Here is a 21,662-nt window from a genome sequence, read left to right on the forward strand (position 1 = left end):
TGGCCCCAGGGAGCCACCCTTTGCTCTGTGCGGGAACTGGGTGTGCACCGACGAGTTATATGTTCAGTTTCAGGAGATAGTTTGGAATTTCGTGCATTGTGCAGGGGGTTGGACTAGATGACCCTGGTGATCCCTTCCAACTCTATGATTCTATTCTATGGCCTAGGGAGGTGGCGAGCTCCCCCTCACTGGCAGTCTTTAAGCAGAGGCTGGACAAGCACTTGTCAGGGATGCTCTAGGCTGATTCTGCATTGAGCAGGGGATTGGACTAGATGGCCTGTATGGCCCCTTCCAACTCTATGATTCTATTCCCCCAAAGGGGCAAATAGCAGCTCCCCTGGATCCTCAGCAGTCTGTTCTACCACTTCAGAGGTCTGCAACTTCTTTCCCTGCTTTGTTCTCCTGCAGGTGTAAGCTGGGCCTTTGCGCCGGGGTAGATGGAACCCGAAGCGCTGTCACTTTTAAAATGCAGAGTTAAAAGAAGCGCCGATCTTGCGTTTGTGTTGCCCACCCCTCTAACCCATTCTTTGTGCCTTTCCAGGATTATATCCACAGCACCCACGGCAAAGAAATGGACCTGCTCCGTACCACCGTCAAGGTGCCAGGCAAGCGCCCGCCGCGAGCCATCTCGGCCTGCGGCGCCTCCTCGAGCATCAACGGCTTGGTGAAGGACGTGAGCAGCGTTGGCGTGGGGGACAGCAGTAAGTGGCGTGTGGCTGAAGCGGGTGAGCCAGAAGCCTCGGCTTCCTCTGTAACAGGCCCCTCTTGTTTTTCCTTAGTCGTATCACACAAATCACAAGGTTTGGGGCTAAACATCATGTAAAAGAAGGCAAAAAAATGTTTTATGTGGACTAGTGCCCTTGTATTTCCACTCATTGGGTCCCCTCTGTATTTTCACTCATGGGGAGGGGCCATGGCTCAGTGGTAGAGCATCTGCTTGGCATGCAGGAGGTCCCAGGTTCACTCTAGACCTCAGACGTCTGACAACTGATGTGAGCTGCTTTCCCTGGCATCTCCAGCTAAAGGGACCAGGCAAGTGTGTTGTGTGTTAAGTGCCGTCAAGTCGCTTCCAACTCATGGGGACCCTGTGAATGGACAGGGTCCTCCAAAGTCCTATCCTGGACAGCCTTGCTCATATCTTGCAAATTGAGGGCTGTGGCTTCCTTTATTGAATCAATCCATCTCTTGTTGGGTCTTCTTCTTTTCCTGCTGCCTTCAACTTTTCCTAACATGACTGTCTTTTCCAGTGACTCTTGCCTTCTCATAATGTGACCAAAATACGATAGCAGCAATTTAGTCATTTTAGCTTCTAGGGTCAGTTCAGGCAAGTAGGTGATGTGAAGGACCTCTGCCTGAGACTTGGAGAGCTGCTGCTGGTCTGAGTAGACAATACTGACTTTGATGGACCAAGGGTCTGATTCAGTATAAGGCAGCTTCATAGGGAGGGGGCGTGGCTCAGTTGTAAAGCATCTGCTTGGCGTGCAGGAGGTCCCAGGTTCAATCCCCAACATCTCCTGTTAAAAAGACTAGGCAAGTACGTGATGTGAAACACCTCTGCCTGAGATCTTGGAAAGCCACTGCTTGTCTGAGTAGACAATACTGACTGATGAACCAAGGGTCTGATTCAGTATAAGGCAGCTTCATATGTTCCAGTTTTTCCTCTGCTTTGGCTTATAAAACAGAGCACTTAGTGGGTGGATCAATATGACGTCATGCTCTAGATGTGCTCCAGTCGTCCCTTTCCATCCTCAAGTAAGTTCTTCCCCAAATTTGCTTTATTCCATTCTTTTTGAAAAGACTGCAGTCTAAGACCATTATCATGCCATTTAGATGAGAAAGTGTACCTTTTCAAAAGTTCCACCCATTGGTGCCATTTTCCTCTCATCAGCTCCTTGTGGCCACGGTGTTCTCTGCTGCACCACCAGAGAGCTTTGGGGGGGGGGGTGTCTTTTTTTTTAAAAGGTGGTTGTTATAGTGCTATAACACTACAGTGCTATAGCATTTATCAATTCTTTTAAAGCCCTCAAAAAGCCCCCTGGTGGTGCAGCAGGGGGAAATACAAGAGAAAGAGGGGCAGTAAGAAAACAATGGAGCAAAATTTGCAGAAAACTCCCATGTGGAATCTGTGTTTTAAATGTGCATACCTCTGCATTCACAGCTGCAGTGAAAGAAACAGAGAATCCCCACTGTGTAGAAGCAGCTGTGCATTATTTTTTATCAGAATTGGCCCATCTCATTTTTCCTATAAAAAACAACCTCGACTGCTATTTACATAAGCCCTGTGCAGACAACCCATCCTTGCTTTGACTGCTTGCGTGGGGAGGAAGAGGATACGAGCACGCGGGCTTCTCCCCCCCCCCCCCATCTCCACACAATCGCCAAGTCATCTGCACAGAGTGAACGCGACGCATAGTTAAATTGTGGAACTCCCTGCCCCAGGATGTGGTGATGGCTGACAACTTGAAAGGCTTTAAGAGGGGAGTGGACATGTTCATGGCAACTAGTTAAAATGGATACTAGTCATGATGCATACCTATTCTCTCCAGGATCAGAGGAGCATGCCTGTTATCTTAGGTGCTGTGGAACACAGGCAGGACGGTGCTGCTGCAGTCGTCTTGTTTGGGGGCTTCCTAGAGGCAGCTGGTTGGCCACTGTGTGAACAGGCTGCTGGACCTTGATGGGCCTTGGTCTGATCCAGCATGGCTGTTCTTGTGTTCTTAACATGCAGAGGAATTGTCTGTGCATGCGTTCCTTCCCTGTGATCAGCAACATTGCTGGTCCCCTTGTTGATCACAGGGATGGAGCATGTGTGTGGACGCTTACTCGGCCCATTTGTACTGTGCAGATGACTTAGTGGAGGCGGGTGACAGGGACAGCCCCCTCATGTTCACCGTCCCTCCCCACTTGGGCATTCAGCGTTTGGACAGGTCATCAATACAAGGCTATTATCAATGGAGACCAAACGCAGTGCAAAGGGAAGGTCCACACAGCCTTCTTTAAATATGAGGTGAATACTCACTCTCTTCCCTGTGCTTTTACTCTTGAATGACACTTATGGGAGTACTTAAGGGAGAACAGAGCCGCGATTACTTTTTATGCGGTTGCTAATTGGAAATGTGTAAGCCACAATCCTCACGTTATCACTGTGGTGCTTTTCCCACACAAAACAACAACGAGGGCTCCACAGCAACAGCATCTGTGGATCCTGTCATCTCTCTGTGTGAGAACATTTATTTATGCGTTACAGTACATATCTGTGTCACGCTTTCCGCTTTGAGAAAATTTACGACATGATTTAGAACAGTGAAACCGCCGCAGATATTAGCAATTAATTACAAAAACGGATACTAGTTAGCAAACATTAAAGGTATAGTAAGACGGCAACTGAATGAGCTCAGAGTGGTAAGTTGCAGTGCTGCAGTCCAAACTCTGCTCACGACCTGAGTGCGATCCCGACGGGAGTCGGTTTCAGGTAGCCGGCTCAAGGTTGACTCAGCCTTCCATCCTTCCGAGGTCGGTAAAATGAGTACCCAGCTTGCTGGGGGTAAAGGGGAGATGACTGGGGAAGGCACTGGCAAACCACCCCGTAAACATAGTCTGCCTAGTAAACTTTGGGATATGACATCACCCCATGGGTCAGGAATTACCCGGTGCTTGCACAGGGGACCTTTATCTTTAAGACAGCAACTAGGAGAACAAATAAAAACCCACTTCGTAGACATGGGAAGTCCTCCTGCCAGTGAGTGACCCATCTTCCACAGGATCTGCCTAGTGACCAGAAGAATACAGAAGGGTCGTTTAGGCAAGGCTAGTTCACTCGCGGTCACCCCTCTGATGACTTCGGGTCTTTATGTTGATTATGCATGCCGTATCTGTCGGTAAGAGGTCGCCTCACTCTCCCCCTGTGTTTCCCTGCATTTTGCCTGCATTTTCAGAGACCTGTTTTATCTCAAATTTGAAAATGTGGGGAAACGCAAGGGGAGAGCAATGCGACCTCTGATGATCGGAAACGGCATGCATAATCAACGCAAAGACCCAAAATCATCAGAAGGGTGACCGGAAGTGAAACAGCCATGCATAAAAGACCAAGATGTCATGGCAGCTTTTGGGACCTCCTGTACTAAAGTAGGGTGGGTGGATGGGGTTGCAGCAGCCACACCGAGACACAGTCTAAAGAATCTGCAAGTGTTCCTTACCGATCTCCAAGGAATACTGCACTGTGTTTGTGTATGTGTATAGGACGTGTGTATAATTACCGTTTGTTAGTTCACACTCTGATAGGTTGTGTTCCCTTCATTTATAATTCTCTGTGAAATTATAGTCACTCGAAGGAGGGAGGGAGAGTGTTCCCACCTTCACTCCTCGCACCACAATGCTGCTGTGGTCTCGCTTTATGTTTAACCTCAATTAGTGAGAGCCACGCTGAGCGTAACAGAATTACGAAAAACCAGCAGACAGCGTAAACTACGGGCTGCATCAAACTTGACATGTTTCCTATATGGAAAGGATTTCCATGTAGGGGGGAAATCGCAACCAAAGTGTAAAAGGCTGCGTGTGACGGTGTCGCATTACAACTGTTCCGCTGCAGGCACACATGCCAGAAAGTCATTTTTGGCCAAACTGTGCATACCACATGTAACACATACAGTATACATGTGCAGTAGATATGTGTGTGATCACCATGCATAGCAATCTATGTGCACATATCACTTTTTGCTTTCTTGAAATGTTTTCAAAGAGGAAATCTGAAGCCATCCTAGTTTGTCGGTAATGTAAGCACAAAACCCAAACAGGGTTCCACCATCCGGGGGCGGGGTGGGAGGGGGAAAGAGGGACAGAAAAGTAGAAACCATACAATTAATTGACAGTGAAATATATGAACATGAAATAATCAGTCTTAAATAGAAAGCATGTAATTTCCAAAGAACTCTGGGTAAATACAATCAAACATATGAAATGCATATACTAACAGATCATTGTTGCAAAAGTCAAATGACTGGTGTGCAAATGTCAAATAGAAAAACCGTCGAAAAAAACCCCAAACATTGGTCTGTTTGGGATTATTCTTATTCGTAAGAAATGTGTATATACTAAATCGTTATCCCTCTTTCCCTATGAGGAGCTCATGTTGGCGTATATGGTTGCCCCCCTCCTCCATTGTATCCTCATAAAACAACCCTATGAGGGAGGTTAGGAGCCAGCATGGCATAATGGTTAAGAGTGGCAGACTCAAATTTGGAGAACCGGGTTTGATTCCTCACTTCTTCACATGAAGCCTCCTGGGTGGCCTTGGGCTAGTCACAGTTCTCTTCAAACTCTTTCAGTCCAAGGTGGAGGCAGGCAATGGGAAATCACCTCCCAACGTCTCTTACCTTGAAAATGCTACGGGGTTGCCATAAGTCAGCTGTGACTTGATGGCCCCTACACAAACGAGGGAGGACAGGCTGAGGGAGCATAACTGCCCCAACATCACCCAGTAAGTTTTTCATGAGAAGTAGGCATTTAAACCTAGTTCTCCCCAGACTTGAGTCCAGCATGCCAACCACTCCACCAGTCATGCTGTGAAGGCAGGCAACTGTATTTGCTCTCATAATTACAGCCAGTTAAATGCACAACACTTTGCGAGTTCCCGTACCTGCAAATACAGCCACACCCCTCGCCCTACCGCATGAGCAAGCTGGTACTACAGGAAAAGAAACGGAATTAATCGGATGGATGTTGGCTTTGGGCAATTTCGCTTACCTTGTTAAACAAAATGAAATCTTGTACAGAAATTCCCTGCGGTGCCGAGCGGAATTGGCGCATTCACGAAAGCAAGCAGGCCTTGGATTCACAAACCCAGAGAGCTGTGTGTTGGTGGGACACCTTTTGTGTAAAACGATTCAACAGTGACCTCTAGAGGATTCCTTGTATTTCCTAGAATTCCTCTTGTCTGTGGAGATGCTCTGATTCCCACTTGGGGAAGAATAAAGAGGGTGACTTCGGGTTTCCTCAGCCATACTTTGAGTGCGAGAAATTAGTAGGATGCTTGTATCACGTCATGTCCCTCACACACATGCTTGGGCTGCTGAAGGCCTCACATGCGACCCCTGGCATCTCCAGTTAAAGGGTCTTGAGCACTCGGTTCTGGGAAAGTCCTTTCCCTGCTTGTGATCTTAAAGCATCAGGATCCAGCATGGCACCCATTGATGTGTTTCTTGAAACCTCACTTGCTTCTTGAATCTTGGGGATAAAATTCAAAGGACCTTGAAGTTAACAGAGAGAACAAGAAGACTCAGGTCTCTCCCTGCCATCTGGCTAAGTAGCTGTTCATCCCAGGGGGGCATGTCATAGGCACAGACTTCCTGAAGTCTTCAGACTTGGCAGCCTGTCTCTGTTTGGACATCAGTAGAGCAAATGCTCCCCTTTTTGGTTTTTTTGGGAATCTGAAGCCAAACACCAAAGCGGAGAGCTAGCCCCACCCTCAACAGCAGCCATTTTGTGATGGCCCCTGCTTGAATAGCAGGCATCTTGTGACTGGGCCTTCCTCCCATGGCAGCCATTTTGTTATGGCCCCTGCTTGAATGGCAGGCACCCTGTGACTAGGCCTTCCTTCCACGGCAGCCATTTTATGGTTGTGCCCACGACCATTTCTAGAAAGTCCAAAACTCCTGTGTGTGAGCGAGAGAGAGTGTCAATCAGCATAGACCATGCAGGACTAGACAGAACATTGATCTGACAATGGCATATGTTCACAGAATCAAGAACCCTGTTGCAATCCTTTAAGTTTGTTCTTCCATATGTTGTAGATATTTCTTCAACAATGCAACACCATTCCATTTATGGAACAAGGAGTTTGTCAGATCGTATATTATTCCGGACAAATAAGACAAATGTGAAGTTCTGATGAAGATCTTTACAAAACGGGATTAGGAGCCAGCGACCCTTCATATTTATCTAATAGTACTGAAGAAGATTTATTGCTGTTTTTCTACCAATACTGAAGAGATGATTTACAGCTTTATTTAATAACTGATCTACTGGTGTTGCATCATTGAAGAAACATCTACGATATATGGAAGAACAAACTCAAAGGATTGCAACAGGACTCTTGATCCTATGCCAGTAGAATTATTGTGGATTGTAACCTTGGATGTATTTTAGTCAGTATATATAGATAGTCACAATGTTTGTACATGATAAATTATATTCATGAGTATATGTCCCTCAGAGCCCCGTGACGCTGAGTGGTAAGCTGCAGTACTGCAGTCCAAGCTCTGCTCACGGCCTGAGTTCAATCCCAACGGAAGTCAATTTCAGGTAGCCGGATCAAGGTTAACTCAGCCTTCCATCCTTCCGATGTCGGTAAAATGAGTACCCAGCTTGTCTGGGGGTGAAGCATAGATGACTGGGGAAGGCAATGGCAAACCACCCCGCAAACAAAGCCTGCCTAGTCAACGTCGGGATGTGACGCCACCCCATGGGTCAGTAATGACCCAGTGCTTGCACAGGGGACCTTTACCTTTATATGTCCCTCAGCCACATGCTTTTGTATTTTGAGGTTTGATTACAATGTTGGTGTGGCATAGCTACTGTTTTGTCTAGATATGTTCACGGAGGCATATGTTTGGGGAGGGGCTGTAGCTCAGTAGTAGAGCACCTGCTTGGCATGCGGAAGGTCCCAGGTTCAATCCCTGGCACCTCCAGTTAAAGGGAGTAGGCAAGTAGGTGATGTGAAAGACCCCTGCCTGAGACCCTGGAGAGCCACTGCCAGTTTGAGGAGACAATATTGACTTTGATGGACCAAGGGCCTGATTCAGTATGAGGCAGCTTCATGTGTTCATGTGTTTCTCTCCACAGCCAGCCCCAGCCCAGGTCTGCTGAATCCTCCAACGGACCAAGCGATCAAGCTCTTAGGCAAACCGGACCGGAGCCTGCAGCGCTCTGTCTCCTCCTCCAAGGCTGGTAAGTTCAGAATTGGGTCTTGGTTCCCCTGGGGAGAAGAAAGTCTGCCCAAATGGGCTTAGTCACCCGTGGCCCAAGAAGGAAGCGTTAGCTGCCTGCCATGTGATCTGTTTCTCCCCCTATGTGTCCGCAGAGGCGGTCCTGGCTGCAGAAGGGCTATCCAGTCCTGGCAGCAGTGGCAAAGACCCTCCTCCATCCCCCATGGTGGACAGAAAGAAACACAGACGGAAGAAGCTTGCCACACCTTCCAAAACCGAGGGTTCTGTGGGGCAGGCGGAAGGTAAGAGCAGGTTGTCGACATATAGTGACCCTTAAAACTGAGGTAGCATCCCTTTTTAGCCCATAAAAGAGACTGAATACTGGCTTCCTGGGGCATAGAACACTACTGTTCGTCCCTCCAACATTATTGTAGGTGTCCGGAATGCCTTATCTAGAGAAACTTCAGTTGCTGTAAAAAAAAGACACCACCCCTCTTGCACTGAGCCCAAATTAAGTGTGTGTTTACAAAGAATTACAAGAGCCTCATGGCGCAGAGTGATAAGTGGCGGTATTGCAGTCAAAGCTCTGCTCACAACCTGAGTCCGACCCCGATGGAAGTCGGTTTCAGGTAGACAGCTCAGGGTTGACTCAGCCTTCCATCTTTCCGAGGTCGGTTACATGAGTACCCAGCTTGCTGGGGGTAAAGGGAAGATGACTGGGGAAGGCACTGGCAAACCACCCCGCAAAGTCTGTCTAGGAAACGTCGGGATGTGACGTCATCCAATGGGTCAGTAATGACCCAGTGCTTGCACAGGGGATTACTGTTACCTTTACCCTAGAAAGAACATTCCCATCATTTTCTTGTGCAAGGGAGGCTGTGGTTCCATATGGGAATCAGTGGCAGTTTGCAACTGACAGGGTGAAACGTTGGGGCCACACCTATTTGTGAAAACAGGGGGAAAGTGGTTCCATCGCATCATTTGAAGTAAACAGTCACATCCCTCAGGACAAAATTCCAATTTATATTTCTTGCTGAAGTGGTAAACATCTCCTGGGGGCACAGTCTTTCCTTCTACCATGCAGATTTTATCTAGTCTGAATTGGGTGCTTTGTGGGGGGTGAGATGAGCCAGGCATCCTTGCAATAGAGAATTTGTGCAAATGCCTGTATTACAATATACATTATCTGCATGGGGTGTGTGAATCAGTACTATTTAACGGGGGGAAAGGGGTGTTCTGAGGTATGTTCAAAGCCATAGTGGTGGTGTCTGAGCTGAAAAATCCATATATTGCCCACAAGCACACACACATACACACTATTTAACATGGGAGCACTGAAACCCCATTGAAATGAACGGGAAATGTGCAATAGCCCTTACGTAGCTGCCATTATTTTCAGTGGGACTTGCCCCTGAGAACTCAGTGGATTCCACCTTTTGGGTCAGATTTGTTTCTCTTGACTTGTCACCATTATTTTTTTTAACAAGGAAAGGGAGTACACAGTAAGCGAAAACCAAAATAATAACTGTAAACAATCAACGTGTAGTGAAGCGCATGGACCAATTGGCCTTACCAATTAAACAAACTTATTGCTGTGAGAATATCACGTATAATCGAGTTTATACCACGTTTCCAAATAACAATAGCGTTGTGTGTCAAATTTCAAAATAACCATAGCAAATGGTGCCGTACGAATCTTAACAAAACAAATGACTTAATACATGTTGTAAATAAACACAGTCTTGACTTAATCTTGTCTTAAAAGATACAGCTGTGGCGAGCCGCCCAGCTTTGGTACTCGTTTCGCTCAAGCTTTATCAAGTGGTATGTATGTTTTTGTTTGATTCCCTGCAAGAATTGGGAATTGGTCCATGCGCTTCACTACACAGTGATTGTTTAGAGTCATTATTTTTGGTTGTCACCATTATTGCTATTCAACAGATACTGAATTGACTCGCAGTAGGAATGCCCCTGGCAGTTGCCCCCATGTTATATTTTTTACAATAAGCATAAGTCCAAAATCATACTGCTCAAAAGACAGCCCCCCCCCAAAAAAAAACCGAGGGAGCTGGGCTCCAGGAGATGTTCTTGATCTAGCAGGAGACCCATATTGTTTTCAGCTTGTCTGGCCTCAGGGATGCAAAGTGAGACCAAAGGAAAACGCATAGCTTAGTTAGGGCTGCCAACAGGCCTGGAGAAAAAGTGTCCTGGCTCTTTAATAGAGGCTTCAGAATATGTTATTTACCAGGTAATGTTATTTAGTTTCATGCCATGAAAAGCTTCACCTGTCCATTTCCACATATTAACCCACTATTAAAGAGACTGGACATTTTTTTCCCTCCAGGTTGTTGGCAAACCTAAACCAAATGGCTGACTATCAAACCAGAAAGTCCCTTGGTTTGAATCATACCTCTGCCATGAATTCAGTTGGGTGGCCTTAGGGTCAAACAGGGCAAAAATCACAGCACTGTCCATAAAATACAATGTGCAGCCTCAGTTAGCCTCAGGACCATGCAGAGAAGCAAGAGGAGGTCAGTCTCAGCTCAGTTTTGGTATTTGAATTTGGGCTCCCTGTTTAGTTATTAGTATTTAAGGAGGGGTTTAAGGGGCACATCTTTTTTTGTTTAAACTGCTATTAGCAGAATGATGGGAACTGGTTTGGAATAGTGAAAGCAAGTGGAAAGGTTAAATCCCCCTCTCCCTTCCGTGCACAGCCTGCGGCGAGAACAAGAGATGTGCTCAGAACAAGATGAGCAGTATTTGTCTTATCTGTCTGAACTCTCTCTTTCAGCTCAAACCCCCCTGATTGCAACAAAGGGGAAATAATAGTTGCCTCCCTTACAGGGTTGTTGGAAGGATTAATGCAGGGGTGTCAGACATAAGGCCTGGGGGCCGGATTCAACCCCTTGAGAGCTCTTATCCAGCCCGCAAGCCAATCAAGGCAGCCACCACCACCACCCACTCTCGATCTGGGCTGGCATGGCCCAGCCCGACCAAATTATATTTATGTCATATTCGGCCTGTCGCGCCTCCCCTGCTCAGCTGCTACCCTGGGAGTCTCTGCCCTGGAGGAGAGGGGGCCTTGAGGAACCTCCTCGGCCTCAGACCAGTCCGAGGGAGAATCAGAACCGCTTTCCCCCTCGGACGCAGCCAGGGTGTCTAGAGTCAGCTCACCTCTGGCTGTAACTCCTCCCCGGCCAAGGTGCCTCTCTGGCCTTATATCCTCTCCAGGCCAGAGAGGCCCCTCCCCCTGCCCGCCCCTAGCCCCGCCCCCGGAAGCTCCAAATGGGGCCCGCGAGCCCCGCCCGCGGGAGAAGGCTGAACCCGCCGCCCCCGCGCTTTCCCCGGCCCCGCCCGAGCTCGGCCGAAGCCCAGCTGATATGCGGGCCGGGGGCCGGCGGCGCGCGTCAGGCCGGCTGCGACCGCGGCTGCTCCCGGGCGGTCGTCCCCGCTGCTCCTGGGCGGTCCCGCCTCCGTGCTGCTCCGTCGGGGCTCTAGAGGGGAAGACGGAGGTGAGTCCTTGGCTGGGGGTGGGCTCCCTGCTGGGGAGCCGTCTCCCCTGTCTCTGCCTTTTCCCGCCCCCCCGATGTGGCGAACCCCCCCGGGAGGACTCGGGGGGGTCGGGAATCGTCCCCGCTGGGCCAGGGAATGGCCCGTCGCGGGACACAGCCCTCGTAACAAATGAGTTTGACACCCCTGGATTAATGTATGTAAAGTTCTCTGAACACTTGAAAGTACTTTACAAGTGCTAATTATTATTGGGGGGGAATGCTGTGAGAGATACCATGATGGCTGTAGGCAAAATAGGGAAGCTGATACATGGGGGAGGGGTGTGCCCCCAGGACCATGTGAAGTCCAGATGAGTTGCCTTCTCCCACCCCTTCCTGCCTGTCATGTCTTCACTAGGCAGCTATTGTATCCAGCCCAAAGCCCTTTGCCTCTACTCCGCACACAGTTGTCCTAAATGCTCTCCTGCAGTTCCTTCACCCAGTCAGGGGTGGCCACAGCGTGCACAGCTTTCTCCCTCACGGTCTCCTGCAGTGCTTCACTCACCCACCACCACTGCCCCCCCCCCGTTCCCTGGGTCTGTGGGTTCTGATAGCCTCTGCTTTTTTATTATTTTTTTTCCTCCTCTGAATTCTCTCCCCTTCTTCTTCCCCCCCTTCTCTTTCTCTGCCTCTCGCTTCCTGCTTCCCCTCCGGACCCTCTGCAGCTAAGCGTAAAATGTGGAAATTAAAAACCTTTGGTAGTTTAAGAAATATTTATAAAACAGGTAATGTCCGGCGGTGGCAGGCGCGAGCTCCTTTGTGCCGTGGCACCCGTTGCATGCAGTCGTGCTTACATTGTGACGTGTGGCCTTCGTAGATGTCTGTCCCCAAAACGCTCCTCCCCCCGGTGAGCAACATAATGTCCACTGTTGCCTGGCCATTGCAGAACGGTCCTCCGGCCAATGTGGGGTGGTAAAGGTCCCTCTGTCCGCTCTATGGGTAGGGTTGCCAAGCCATGTCTGGCACCTGCAGGAAACTTGAAGAGTGGGCACCTGGGGGCTGGTGTCATGTATGCCATGATGTCAGTCTAGGAGCCACTAAAGACTTTACGGCAAAATTGTAGCGTTTCTGGCAATTCCTAGAGTGGCATGACATCACTTTCAAGTTTCCCCCTGGAAAAAAAGGAAGTGACATAGGTAGCTCTAGGAACCATCAGAAAATCTATGGTGAAACCATAGTTTCCAGTAGTACTTTTAGAATTGCTGGAAACTCTGTGGTTTTACCATAGAGTTTCCAGTGATTCCTAGAGCTACCCTATATTACTTCCAGTTTTTTTACCAGAAGTGGCATGACCCCACAGCCGGCATCGTGCGGGGTGGGCAGGGGAATCTTAGCAGCCCTAGGGAGACCTGGGAACCCTAACAAAGGGGCATGCACTGAAATATTCCCCGATGAAGTTGCTTTCAAACTGCATACCAGCGAACTTTGGAGATCCTTTGTGAAGTCAGTAACAGCAGAAATCTGGACTACCATTACCATCCTCCAATGAGCCGGCACTGGGGAATGCTGGGTGTGTTCTGGGGTGTATTCTAAGTTTGTGCAGGACTGTTGGACTGTATGTGAGGCAGAAACCCAACCAGTGAAGCTTCTGCCATCATTGCCTCGCCATGCTGGAAAAAGCTTTACCTGTTGGCTTTTTGCGTCTCGTGCAACTTGTTAAAGTCCCAGAACGTCTGTCCATTGAAAAGGTGGCAACCCCAGGCCAGTCTGTAGCACTTAAAATGGGGAAAGTTGAACCCGAGGAACTTCTGCCTTTTACTTGGTGCTTGAAAGTGCGGAAGCCCAGGCGTGGGAAGAATAGGAGGTCATGACTCAGCCCACACACGGCCCTCCCTTAAAGGTCCTTCAAGAGAGTAAAACGGCAAGTGTGTGAGAGCTGGCAGTATAATAGAGGCATTATTTCATTGCCAACGCTTTCTTGCTGCTGCTTTTTCTCATAATTATCATTGTCTGACATGTTTTTATATTCTGGTCTACCTGTAAAGTGCCAGCCTGTGGACATATAGCAAAATCCACCCAACGGTGTGCCAAGCACGGCCATGATCAAGGCCTCTGCAAACCCAGGGGAGGGGCTGTGGCTCAGTGGTAGAGCATCTGCTTGGCATGCAGAAGGTCCTAGGTTCAATCTCCGGCATCTCCAGTTAAAGGGACTAGGCAAGTAGGTGATGTGAAAGACCCCTGCCTGAGACCCTGGAGAGCCGCTACCGGCCTGAGTAGACAATACTGACTTTGATGGACCAAGGGTCTTATTCAGTATAAGGCAGCTTCATGTGTTCAGAGGAAAACCTGGGTTTCCATAACAACCTAACTTTGTTTTTTAAAAAAACACCCACAATACTTGGGGAGTAAAAACCCTCAAGCAAACTTACCATCGACATGTACAAGTGACCGGACATTGAGAGCAAAATACAAATCCAGTGGCATTGGGGTTTCAACGGTCACTGCAACGCGTTCTGAGGTGCCCGCGTCAAGATCTGATGTGGGGCTTTGGATGTGGTGGCCAGGACAGGGAGGAGGAGGCAGCAACACTGGACAAGAAGAGGAGAAGAGGAGGTCAGCGGGGAAGGGGGACTAAAGGAGGAAATGGGACCTGCACTCCTGCATTGATGCATCACAGATCTCTGACTTAAGAACATAAGAAAGGCCCTGCTGGATCAGACCAAGGCCCATCAAGTCCAGCAGTCTGTTCACACAGTGGCCAGCCAGGTGCCTCTAGGAAGCCACAAACAAGACAACTGCAGCAGCACCATCCTGCCTGTGTTCCACCGCACCCAAAATAATAGGCATGTTCCTCTGATACTAGAGAGAATAGGCATGCAGCATGACTGGTATCCATTCTAACTAATAGCCATGAATACCCCTCTCCTCCATGAATATGTCCACTCCCCTCTTAAAGCCCTCCAAGCTGGCAACCATCACCACATCCTGGGGCAGGGAGTTCCACAATTTAACTATGCGTTGTGTGAAAAAATACTTCCTTTTATCTGTTTTGAATCTCTCGCCCTCCAGCTTTAGCAGATGACCCCATGTTCTAGTATTATGGGAGAGGGAGAAAAACTTGTTTCCTTATGTATACTTTTATGTTACCGTAAGCTGCCCTGAATGCCCCGTTGTGGCATAAAGGTGTCCCGTCTTTCTTTAAAATAAGTCAGCGTCCCATCATGCCCCACTGTAGACCCTGGTCAAACAGGTTTGAGAGTTGCTGGGCACTTTCACACAGCCCAAATATCACACTTTCAATCCACTTTCACTGCACCTTAACAATCGTTTGCAAGTGGATTTTGCCAGTTCACACAGTAAAATCCACCTTCAAAGTGCAATTAAAGCGCATTTTGCCCACATTTTCAAATTTGAGATAAAACAGGTCCCTCAAAACTCAGGGAAACGCAGGGGGAGAGCAAGGCGACCTCTGACAGTCAGAAATGGCATGCGTAATCCAAACAAAGACCCGAAGTCATCAGAGGGGTGACGACAAGTGAAACAGCCAGGCATAAAAGACCTCTGTTTATAGGGCTACAGCATCATCAGAGAAACTGCACCTCCCTTCCCTGCTACCCCTGCGGGAACGTTGTTGGCCAAATGGGCATATCCTACCCCCCACCCTGCTTGGAAGGTCCCCACCCTCATGAGTGTAGGGGATAAAGCGGCCAGCGCTTGTCAAAACGTGCATGATGTTTCCGATCTCAGCTGCAGCCCTTCCTTAGCCTGCTCTTTCGCACCCACAGAGGAGGAGAACTTTGAGTTCATCATCGTGTCCAGCACGGGACAGACGTGGCACTTTGAGGCCAGCAGCTTCGAGGAAAGAGACTCCTGGGTCCAGGCCATTGAAAGCCAGATCTTGGCTAGCCTGCAATGCTGCGAAAGCAGCAAGAACAAGGTATTGGCTTCCCCTTTCTCCCTGTGGTAATCTAGACTTGCCTTCAACATTGGTCTCCCAGAGGGTGTCCGTGTATCTTGGCGTGATACATAGGATTGGCAGCTCTGAGTTGGAGATTTTGGGGGTGGAGCCTGAGGAGGGCAGGGTTTGGGTGGGGAGGGACTTCAGTGATGTATAATGCCATAGAGTCCACCTTCCACAGTGGCCATTTTCTCCAGGTGAACTGATCTCCGTCACCTGGAGATCTGTGGTAACAGTGGGAGATCTTCAGCCACCACCTGGACGTTGGCAACCCTAGTGGTACATCTGCGTGGTCTGTCCTTGCGAGGGAGATGGTGCAGGAGCCACAAGTGGCTAGCACAGCAGGCAAAAGTTTGGGTGCGGGAGGACCTGTGGATCAATAGGAGTCAACCAGTTGTGAGGATGAGACTTGGAACTCAGTAGAAGAGAGTTCACTGTGAAGACAGATGTAATATACGTGAAGACTGATTGAATAGATAAACAAGTAGCTTCTGCTTCGATTTCAGAATCATATTTTGGTTCCCCCCCCAAACATAGTGAAAGCACCCATGCATAAACGACCTGAGAGAGCTCTAAGAGAACTGTGACTGGCCCAAGGTCATCCAGCAGGCTTCATGTGAAGGAATGGGGAAACCAACCCGGTTCTCCACATCAGAGTCCACTGCTCTTAACCACTACACCGTTTAGTGGATTTAAAGGAAGAGGTTACTGAAATCACTTGACTCCACGAGATCCAAGTGCTGTGCAAATCTTACTTGAGGACTGGGTGGTGGTGGATGTCCATGGTACTTAGCCACAAGCCCTGAGTGAAGCTAGCAAGAAAGCTGTTTCTTCCGATTGCCTCATGTCTTTCCCTTGTCATCCCTGTAGGCTCGGATGGACAGCCAGAGTGAAGCGGTGGCCATCCAGGCCATCCGGAATGCCAAAGGCAACTCCTTGTGTGTGGACTGCGGGGCCTTGAGTAAGCGTTTCTCTCGTCTATGCACTAGGAAGCAATGCATTGGGCATGTCACATTAAACAGGGCACTTTCCATTGTAAATAACATAGTAAGGCAGGGGAGGGGAATCATAGAGTTGGAAGGGGCCATACAGGCCATCTAGTCCAACCCCCTACTTAATGCAGGATCAGCCTAGAGCATCCCTGACAAGTGCTTGTCTAGCCTCTGCTTTAAGACTGCCAGTGAGGGGGAGCTCACCACCTCCCTAGGTAGCTGGTGGAAGACTGGTGTCTGCATATTCAGACCTGCCCTGAGGTGTTCCCATCTTTCCCTCCCCCATCCCAAGCACTTGTTTCCCATATGGGATCAGGACAAGGGATAAGTGTGAACAGTGGGGATAACAGTGTGCTCGTGGTGGGTTCAGCATATCCCGCCTGTGTGCTTGCCTCTTCGGCGCTGTAAATTGCATCTCTTTCCCCCCCCCCCCGCCACTTCTTTAGTGTGGTTGTGGGAAAGCTGTTCTTGAGGGTGTGAGCCGACTGCCCCCCCACCCCCCGGTTGAGCTTTTATCTCAGAGGTTTGGTTTGATAAAACCCAGATGAGCGAGTTGCCTGTACAGATTTTTCTGGAAGCTATTTAACGTGATTTCAGGCGTTGTGATTTCAGGCGTTGAGAATGGGATTTGTAAGAGGGCCCAGGAGCAAGTGTGAAGGAAGGGGACAAAAGCAGATCATGAGAGGGGGGGATGTTCACTGAACGGAAGGCGCGCCTGAATTTCGGGGCAAGAGGAACAGGCAGGGATGACGGGAGCAGACATGAAAGTGGCCCTCTTCCCTTTCAAAAGTGAGAGGGAGGATCCTCCCCCGGTTTCTGATAGGCCAGTTTCCTTACCCCAGACCCAACCTGGGCCAGCCTGAACCTGGGAGCGCTGATCTGTATCGAGTGCTCCGGCATCCACCGGAACCTGGGCACCCACCTGTCGCGGGTACGCTCCCTCGACTTGGACGACTGGCCCCTGGAGCTCACCTTGGTGCTCACCTCCATCGGCAACGAGACGGCCAACGGCGTTTGGGAGAAGTGCACACAGGGACGCAGGAAACCCACCTGCGAATCATCCCGGTGAGTGGAACTTGCTGAGGCGCAGAGTTCATCCCCCGCCTCGAGAGTCTGAGGTTGCGGTCATCGGTCCTGCATGCCAAAGTAACCCAAGATCAGGGCCAAGAAAAGAGTTCAGCGTATAAATTAAGCCAAAATTAGATCTTTTTTGTTTATATTCGCTCATTTTTACATAATTTGTTTGGCTTTTTTAATCATATGAAAGAGCAAGGAGCACTTAGTCCGGCAGAAATTTTAGGGCTGGCATCTTTCCACAAGCCGGACTTGGGGTCCCCCAGCCAGATTCTCATACTGGCCTTTTATCCGGGAAGGTTTCCCTGTGGTCACCCTGCCAACTGCTTCAGTGCTTCCTTTTTATTATGCATGCCTTTTCCGCCCATCAGAGGTCGCCACGCTCTCTCCAGCTTATTGCCCTTGTTTTTCAGATGCTTTAACACACACACAGGGCTTTTAGCAGGGTATAGGCTGCAGGTTGGGAGGACAGCATGGCATAGCCTGATCTTGTTATATCCAGGAAGCTAAGCAGGGTTGATACTTGGAGGGGAGGCCGCCCAGGAAGGCAATGGCAACCCCCTTCTGTTTTTTAGTTGCTTAAAAAGACTCTTGCTGGGGTTGCCATAAACCTGTTGTGACTTGATGTCATACACACATGGACTTCAGGTGTCTTTTGAGTGGAGGGGGGCGCTGATCTTTGCTGCCCATTCCTACTTCCTTTACCCGGTAGGAAGATACTCACTGGTACTCCGATGCCGGAACTCTCTCTCTTTCTCTCTCTCTCTCTGTTCTCAGGGAGGAGCGGGAGTCGTGGATCCGAGCCAAATATGAGCAGCGTCTGTTCCTGGCACCACTGCCCGCCTCTGAACTGCCCCTGGGGTGCCAGCTCTTCCAGGCCGTGCTGGACCAGGACCTGAGCTCCGTACTGCTGTTGCTGGCTCACAGTTCCAAGGAACAGATCAACGCCCCCACTGGGGACAAGGACCGGCGCTCGGCCTTACACGTGGCGTGTGACCTGTCGAACGTGGTCATCACTCAACTTCTGGTCTGGGTAAGCGCTTGGCAGAAGATATGAGGCACTCCGAGGGCAGGTACCATCGCTGCCCAACAGTTCCCCATCCCAAAAGAGACATCTCATAGAACAAAAGCAAGAACGAGGGCTGGTTTTACACATGCGGAATATCACATGAACTGCACTAGAGGAAATCCAAATCACATGTGCATGATGGACACAGGGTGAATTCCTGTGCCTGTAATCGCATGCAACCTCAGGGTTTACATACACAATATAGTGTTCCTTGGCCTGTCCCTGAGTCCAGCGTGGTGTAGTGGTTAAGAGCGGTGCACTCTAATCTGGAGAACTGGGTTTGATTCCTCACTCTTCTGCATGAGTGGTGGATGCTAATCTGATGAACTGGGTAGGTTTCCCCACTCCTACACATGAAGCCAGCTGGGTGACCTTGGGCTAGTCACAGTTCTTTGAACACTCTTAGCTTCACCTGTTTCACAAGGTGTCTTTTGTGGGGAGGGGAAGAGGATTGTAAGCCGGTTTGATTCTCCTTAAAAGGTAGAGTAAGTTGGCATATAAAAACCAACTCTTTTTCTTCTATCAACCTGATATGCACTGGGGGGTTTGGCTGAAGTAAAGATTCCCAACAGCGTGGAGTCCAGTTTGGATCAGGGCTGTGGCACGCAGGGAGATGGAACTTGTGCATTCCTACCTGTTGCTGCCTTCCCAGCTTGAAATAGCCTGGCAGAATGGCTTGTTGCATTTGCCTCATTGGATAAACTTACATGCAGCCCATCAGTACATCTAAGCTTTTGCATCTTCATCTACAATGCATAGCAGTGGACTGTCTAATGCCAAGCCATTCCTGCTTAGCTGAGCATATTTTCCCCAGGCTACAGTTCCGAATGTTTAAAGGCAGAGCCAGACAGGCGTGCGTAGATGTGCCTTTAATGCAGGCCATGTAAAAATGCTAATAGGCGACTGCAAAGTGAAAACACATGGAGCTGCCTTTTCCTGAGTCAAAGTCTTGGTCTGTCGAGATCCATTTTGTCTGTTTCGGCAGGCAGTGGCTTTCCAGGGTCTCAAGCAGAGGTCTTTCACATCCCCTATTACCTGATCAGGTAATCACTCTGCCCCATGGCACAGAGTGGTAAGCTGCAGTATTGCAGTCAAAAACTCTGCTCACGACCTGAGTTCAATCCCGACGGAAGTCGGTTTCAGGTAGCCGGCTCAAGGTTGACTCAGGTCAGTAAAATTAGGACTCAGCTTGCTAGGGGTAAAGTGTAAACGACTGGGGAAGGCACTGGCAAACCACCCCGTAAACAAAGTCTGCCTAGTAAATGTCAGGATGTGACGTCACCACATGGGTCAGTAATGACTCGGTGCTCACACAGGGGACCACCTTTACCTTTATTACCTGATCCTTTAACCTAGAGATTCCAGGGATTGAATATTGGGACATTCTGTGCACAAGCAGATGCTCTACTTTTGTCCACAGACTAGTTGAACAAGGAATTGCCGCCATTTTGCTGCAGTGGTTAAGTGGCTAGATTGCCATTGGGGGCACAGGATAACTTGGCTTGTTGTCAGTGGCTGCTGTGTGTGCACCAGTAACGAGCGAATAGCACTGATTGAGTGGGTTTTGGTAATGGATTGGCAGGGATACAAGTTTTGAGGAGAGAATTAATCTGTGCTTTCCAGCTTTACTTGGAAGCCTGGGATTTATGTGGCTACGAAAAGGTATATCAAAGTATGGCAAGCTCTTGGTGGCTTATAGGCCAGGTTACTTGAAGGACCCCTTCCTCTCATATTGTCCAGCCCATATGCCCCTGCTCTCTCTGGCAACCAGAGACAGGGCTTTTTCAGTAGTGGCACCTCGCTTGTGAAATGCCCTCCCCCTTGAGTCCCACCTGACACCTACATTGCTTTCTTTTAGGCACGAGGCTGAAACGTTTCTGTTCATCCCGGCTTTTAATTCTTGTAATGCTCTTTTAGCCTGGAAACTGTTATTGTAAGCTGCCTGTTTTTATGCTTAATGTTTTTATGCCTGGCTGAGGCTTTTTAATGCTGGGTTTTAACTAATTCCTTTTAACTCTTGGTTTTTAATTATTTTTATTTTGTACGCCGCCTTGGGAAGGTTCCTGGAGAGGCAGCATCAAATTTGATGTCTAAATAAATAAATAAGTCTGTGGGAAGACCAGAGGACTGAAAGCATCTTCTAACCAGTTGTTGCAAATTGGGGGGAAATATAAAAATGGGCTGGGAAAATCCTGCCCAGGGAAGCACGGGCTTGGGATGAGAGAAGCCCCCTTTCTTGGCTTGTCAGGAATGAGGGATGTCTGACGACACATTCCCAAGGCCTGGTTTTCCAGCCACCCAGATAGACCTGTGTAGGAACTCACAGAAGCCATTTCTCAAGTCTTCCTAACGCTTATTCGTTCCTCCACAGTACGGTTCCGACGTGAAGGCCCGCGACGCCGTGGGGCACACAGCGCTCTTCTACGCTCGCCGATCGGGGAGCCAGGAGTGCATCGACATCCTCTTGCAGCATGGCTGCCCGAACGAAGGCTACAGCACTATCCCCACCCCCAGCCTGCGCCGGAAAAGCAGCAGCGCCAGCGTGGGAAGGACCGAGGCCCGGACTGCCCTGGTGTAACGTGCTGGGAGGAGCGTCTTCCCCATCCCAGTGGTGCCGAAAGGGGGGCAGCAACCAGTGCCCCCTCTCCCTGCGGAGACCCACACTCCCTTCTGGCGTTTAGGCTCCCTGCCGAGGAGCCTTGACTCATGACTTCCTGTCACACGCGAGACATTATGGCTGCCGTCCCCTCTCCCTTCTACTGCAGCTGTGCCCGGTGGCATGGGCTGCCGCGCTAGGACCGCCTCTGTGGCTCGTGACTCTCCTTCAGGCCGGGCCTCCTCTGCTGGTCTTCAGGGCAATGGCCATCTCTACAGGCAGGCAGTTGAAACTCACAGGGAACCGCAACAGCAACATTACCCCAGCGCTTGAAGCAAAGGATCAGGGCCTAGGACTGTTTCCGCCCTCTTCCCACTTAACGGGGACCTTTGGGGACAAAAGGGGCAGGCGGTGATGTGGGGACTTTTTTTTTTCTCCCTTTCTTTCTGTGTTTGTAACAAGCTTTGAAGGTGGAATGTAATCAGTGTTATTGGAGTGGTTAAGTGACCCACCTCAACTAACCAGTGGGCCTGAAAATGACAATTGGGGGGGGGGATTGCAAA

General features: G+C 49.4%; 1 protein-coding gene across 1 annotated transcript in view; it reads left to right on the forward strand.

The window, feature by feature from the left end:
• The window catches only part of AGAP2 (ArfGAP with GTPase domain, ankyrin repeat and PH domain 2), a 35,093-nt gene extending 13,985 nt beyond the window's left edge, over positions 1-21,108 (forward strand). Inside the window, exons 9-17 of the mRNA XM_056861494.1 lie at positions 542-701; positions 7,840-7,944; positions 8,078-8,224; positions 12,136-12,195; positions 15,196-15,347; positions 16,239-16,329; positions 17,203-17,425; positions 18,212-18,467; positions 20,875-21,108. Coding sequence (XP_056717472.1) covers positions 542-701; positions 7,840-7,944; positions 8,078-8,224; positions 12,136-12,195; positions 15,196-15,347; positions 16,239-16,329; positions 17,203-17,425; positions 18,212-18,467; positions 20,875-21,081 — 1,401 coding nt within the window. The 3' untranslated portion in view covers positions 21,082-21,108. The remainder of the gene's footprint in view (positions 1-541; positions 702-7,839; positions 7,945-8,077; positions 8,225-12,135; positions 12,196-15,195; positions 15,348-16,238; positions 16,330-17,202; positions 17,426-18,211; positions 18,468-20,874) is intronic.
• Positions 21,109-21,662: the final 554 nt, after the last annotated feature.

The sequence above is a fragment of the Euleptes europaea genome, chromosome 1 (assembly GCF_029931775.1).
Source record: "Euleptes europaea isolate rEulEur1 chromosome 1, rEulEur1.hap1, whole genome shotgun sequence".
NCBI lineage: Eukaryota > Metazoa > Chordata > Lepidosauria > Squamata > Sphaerodactylidae > Euleptes > Euleptes europaea.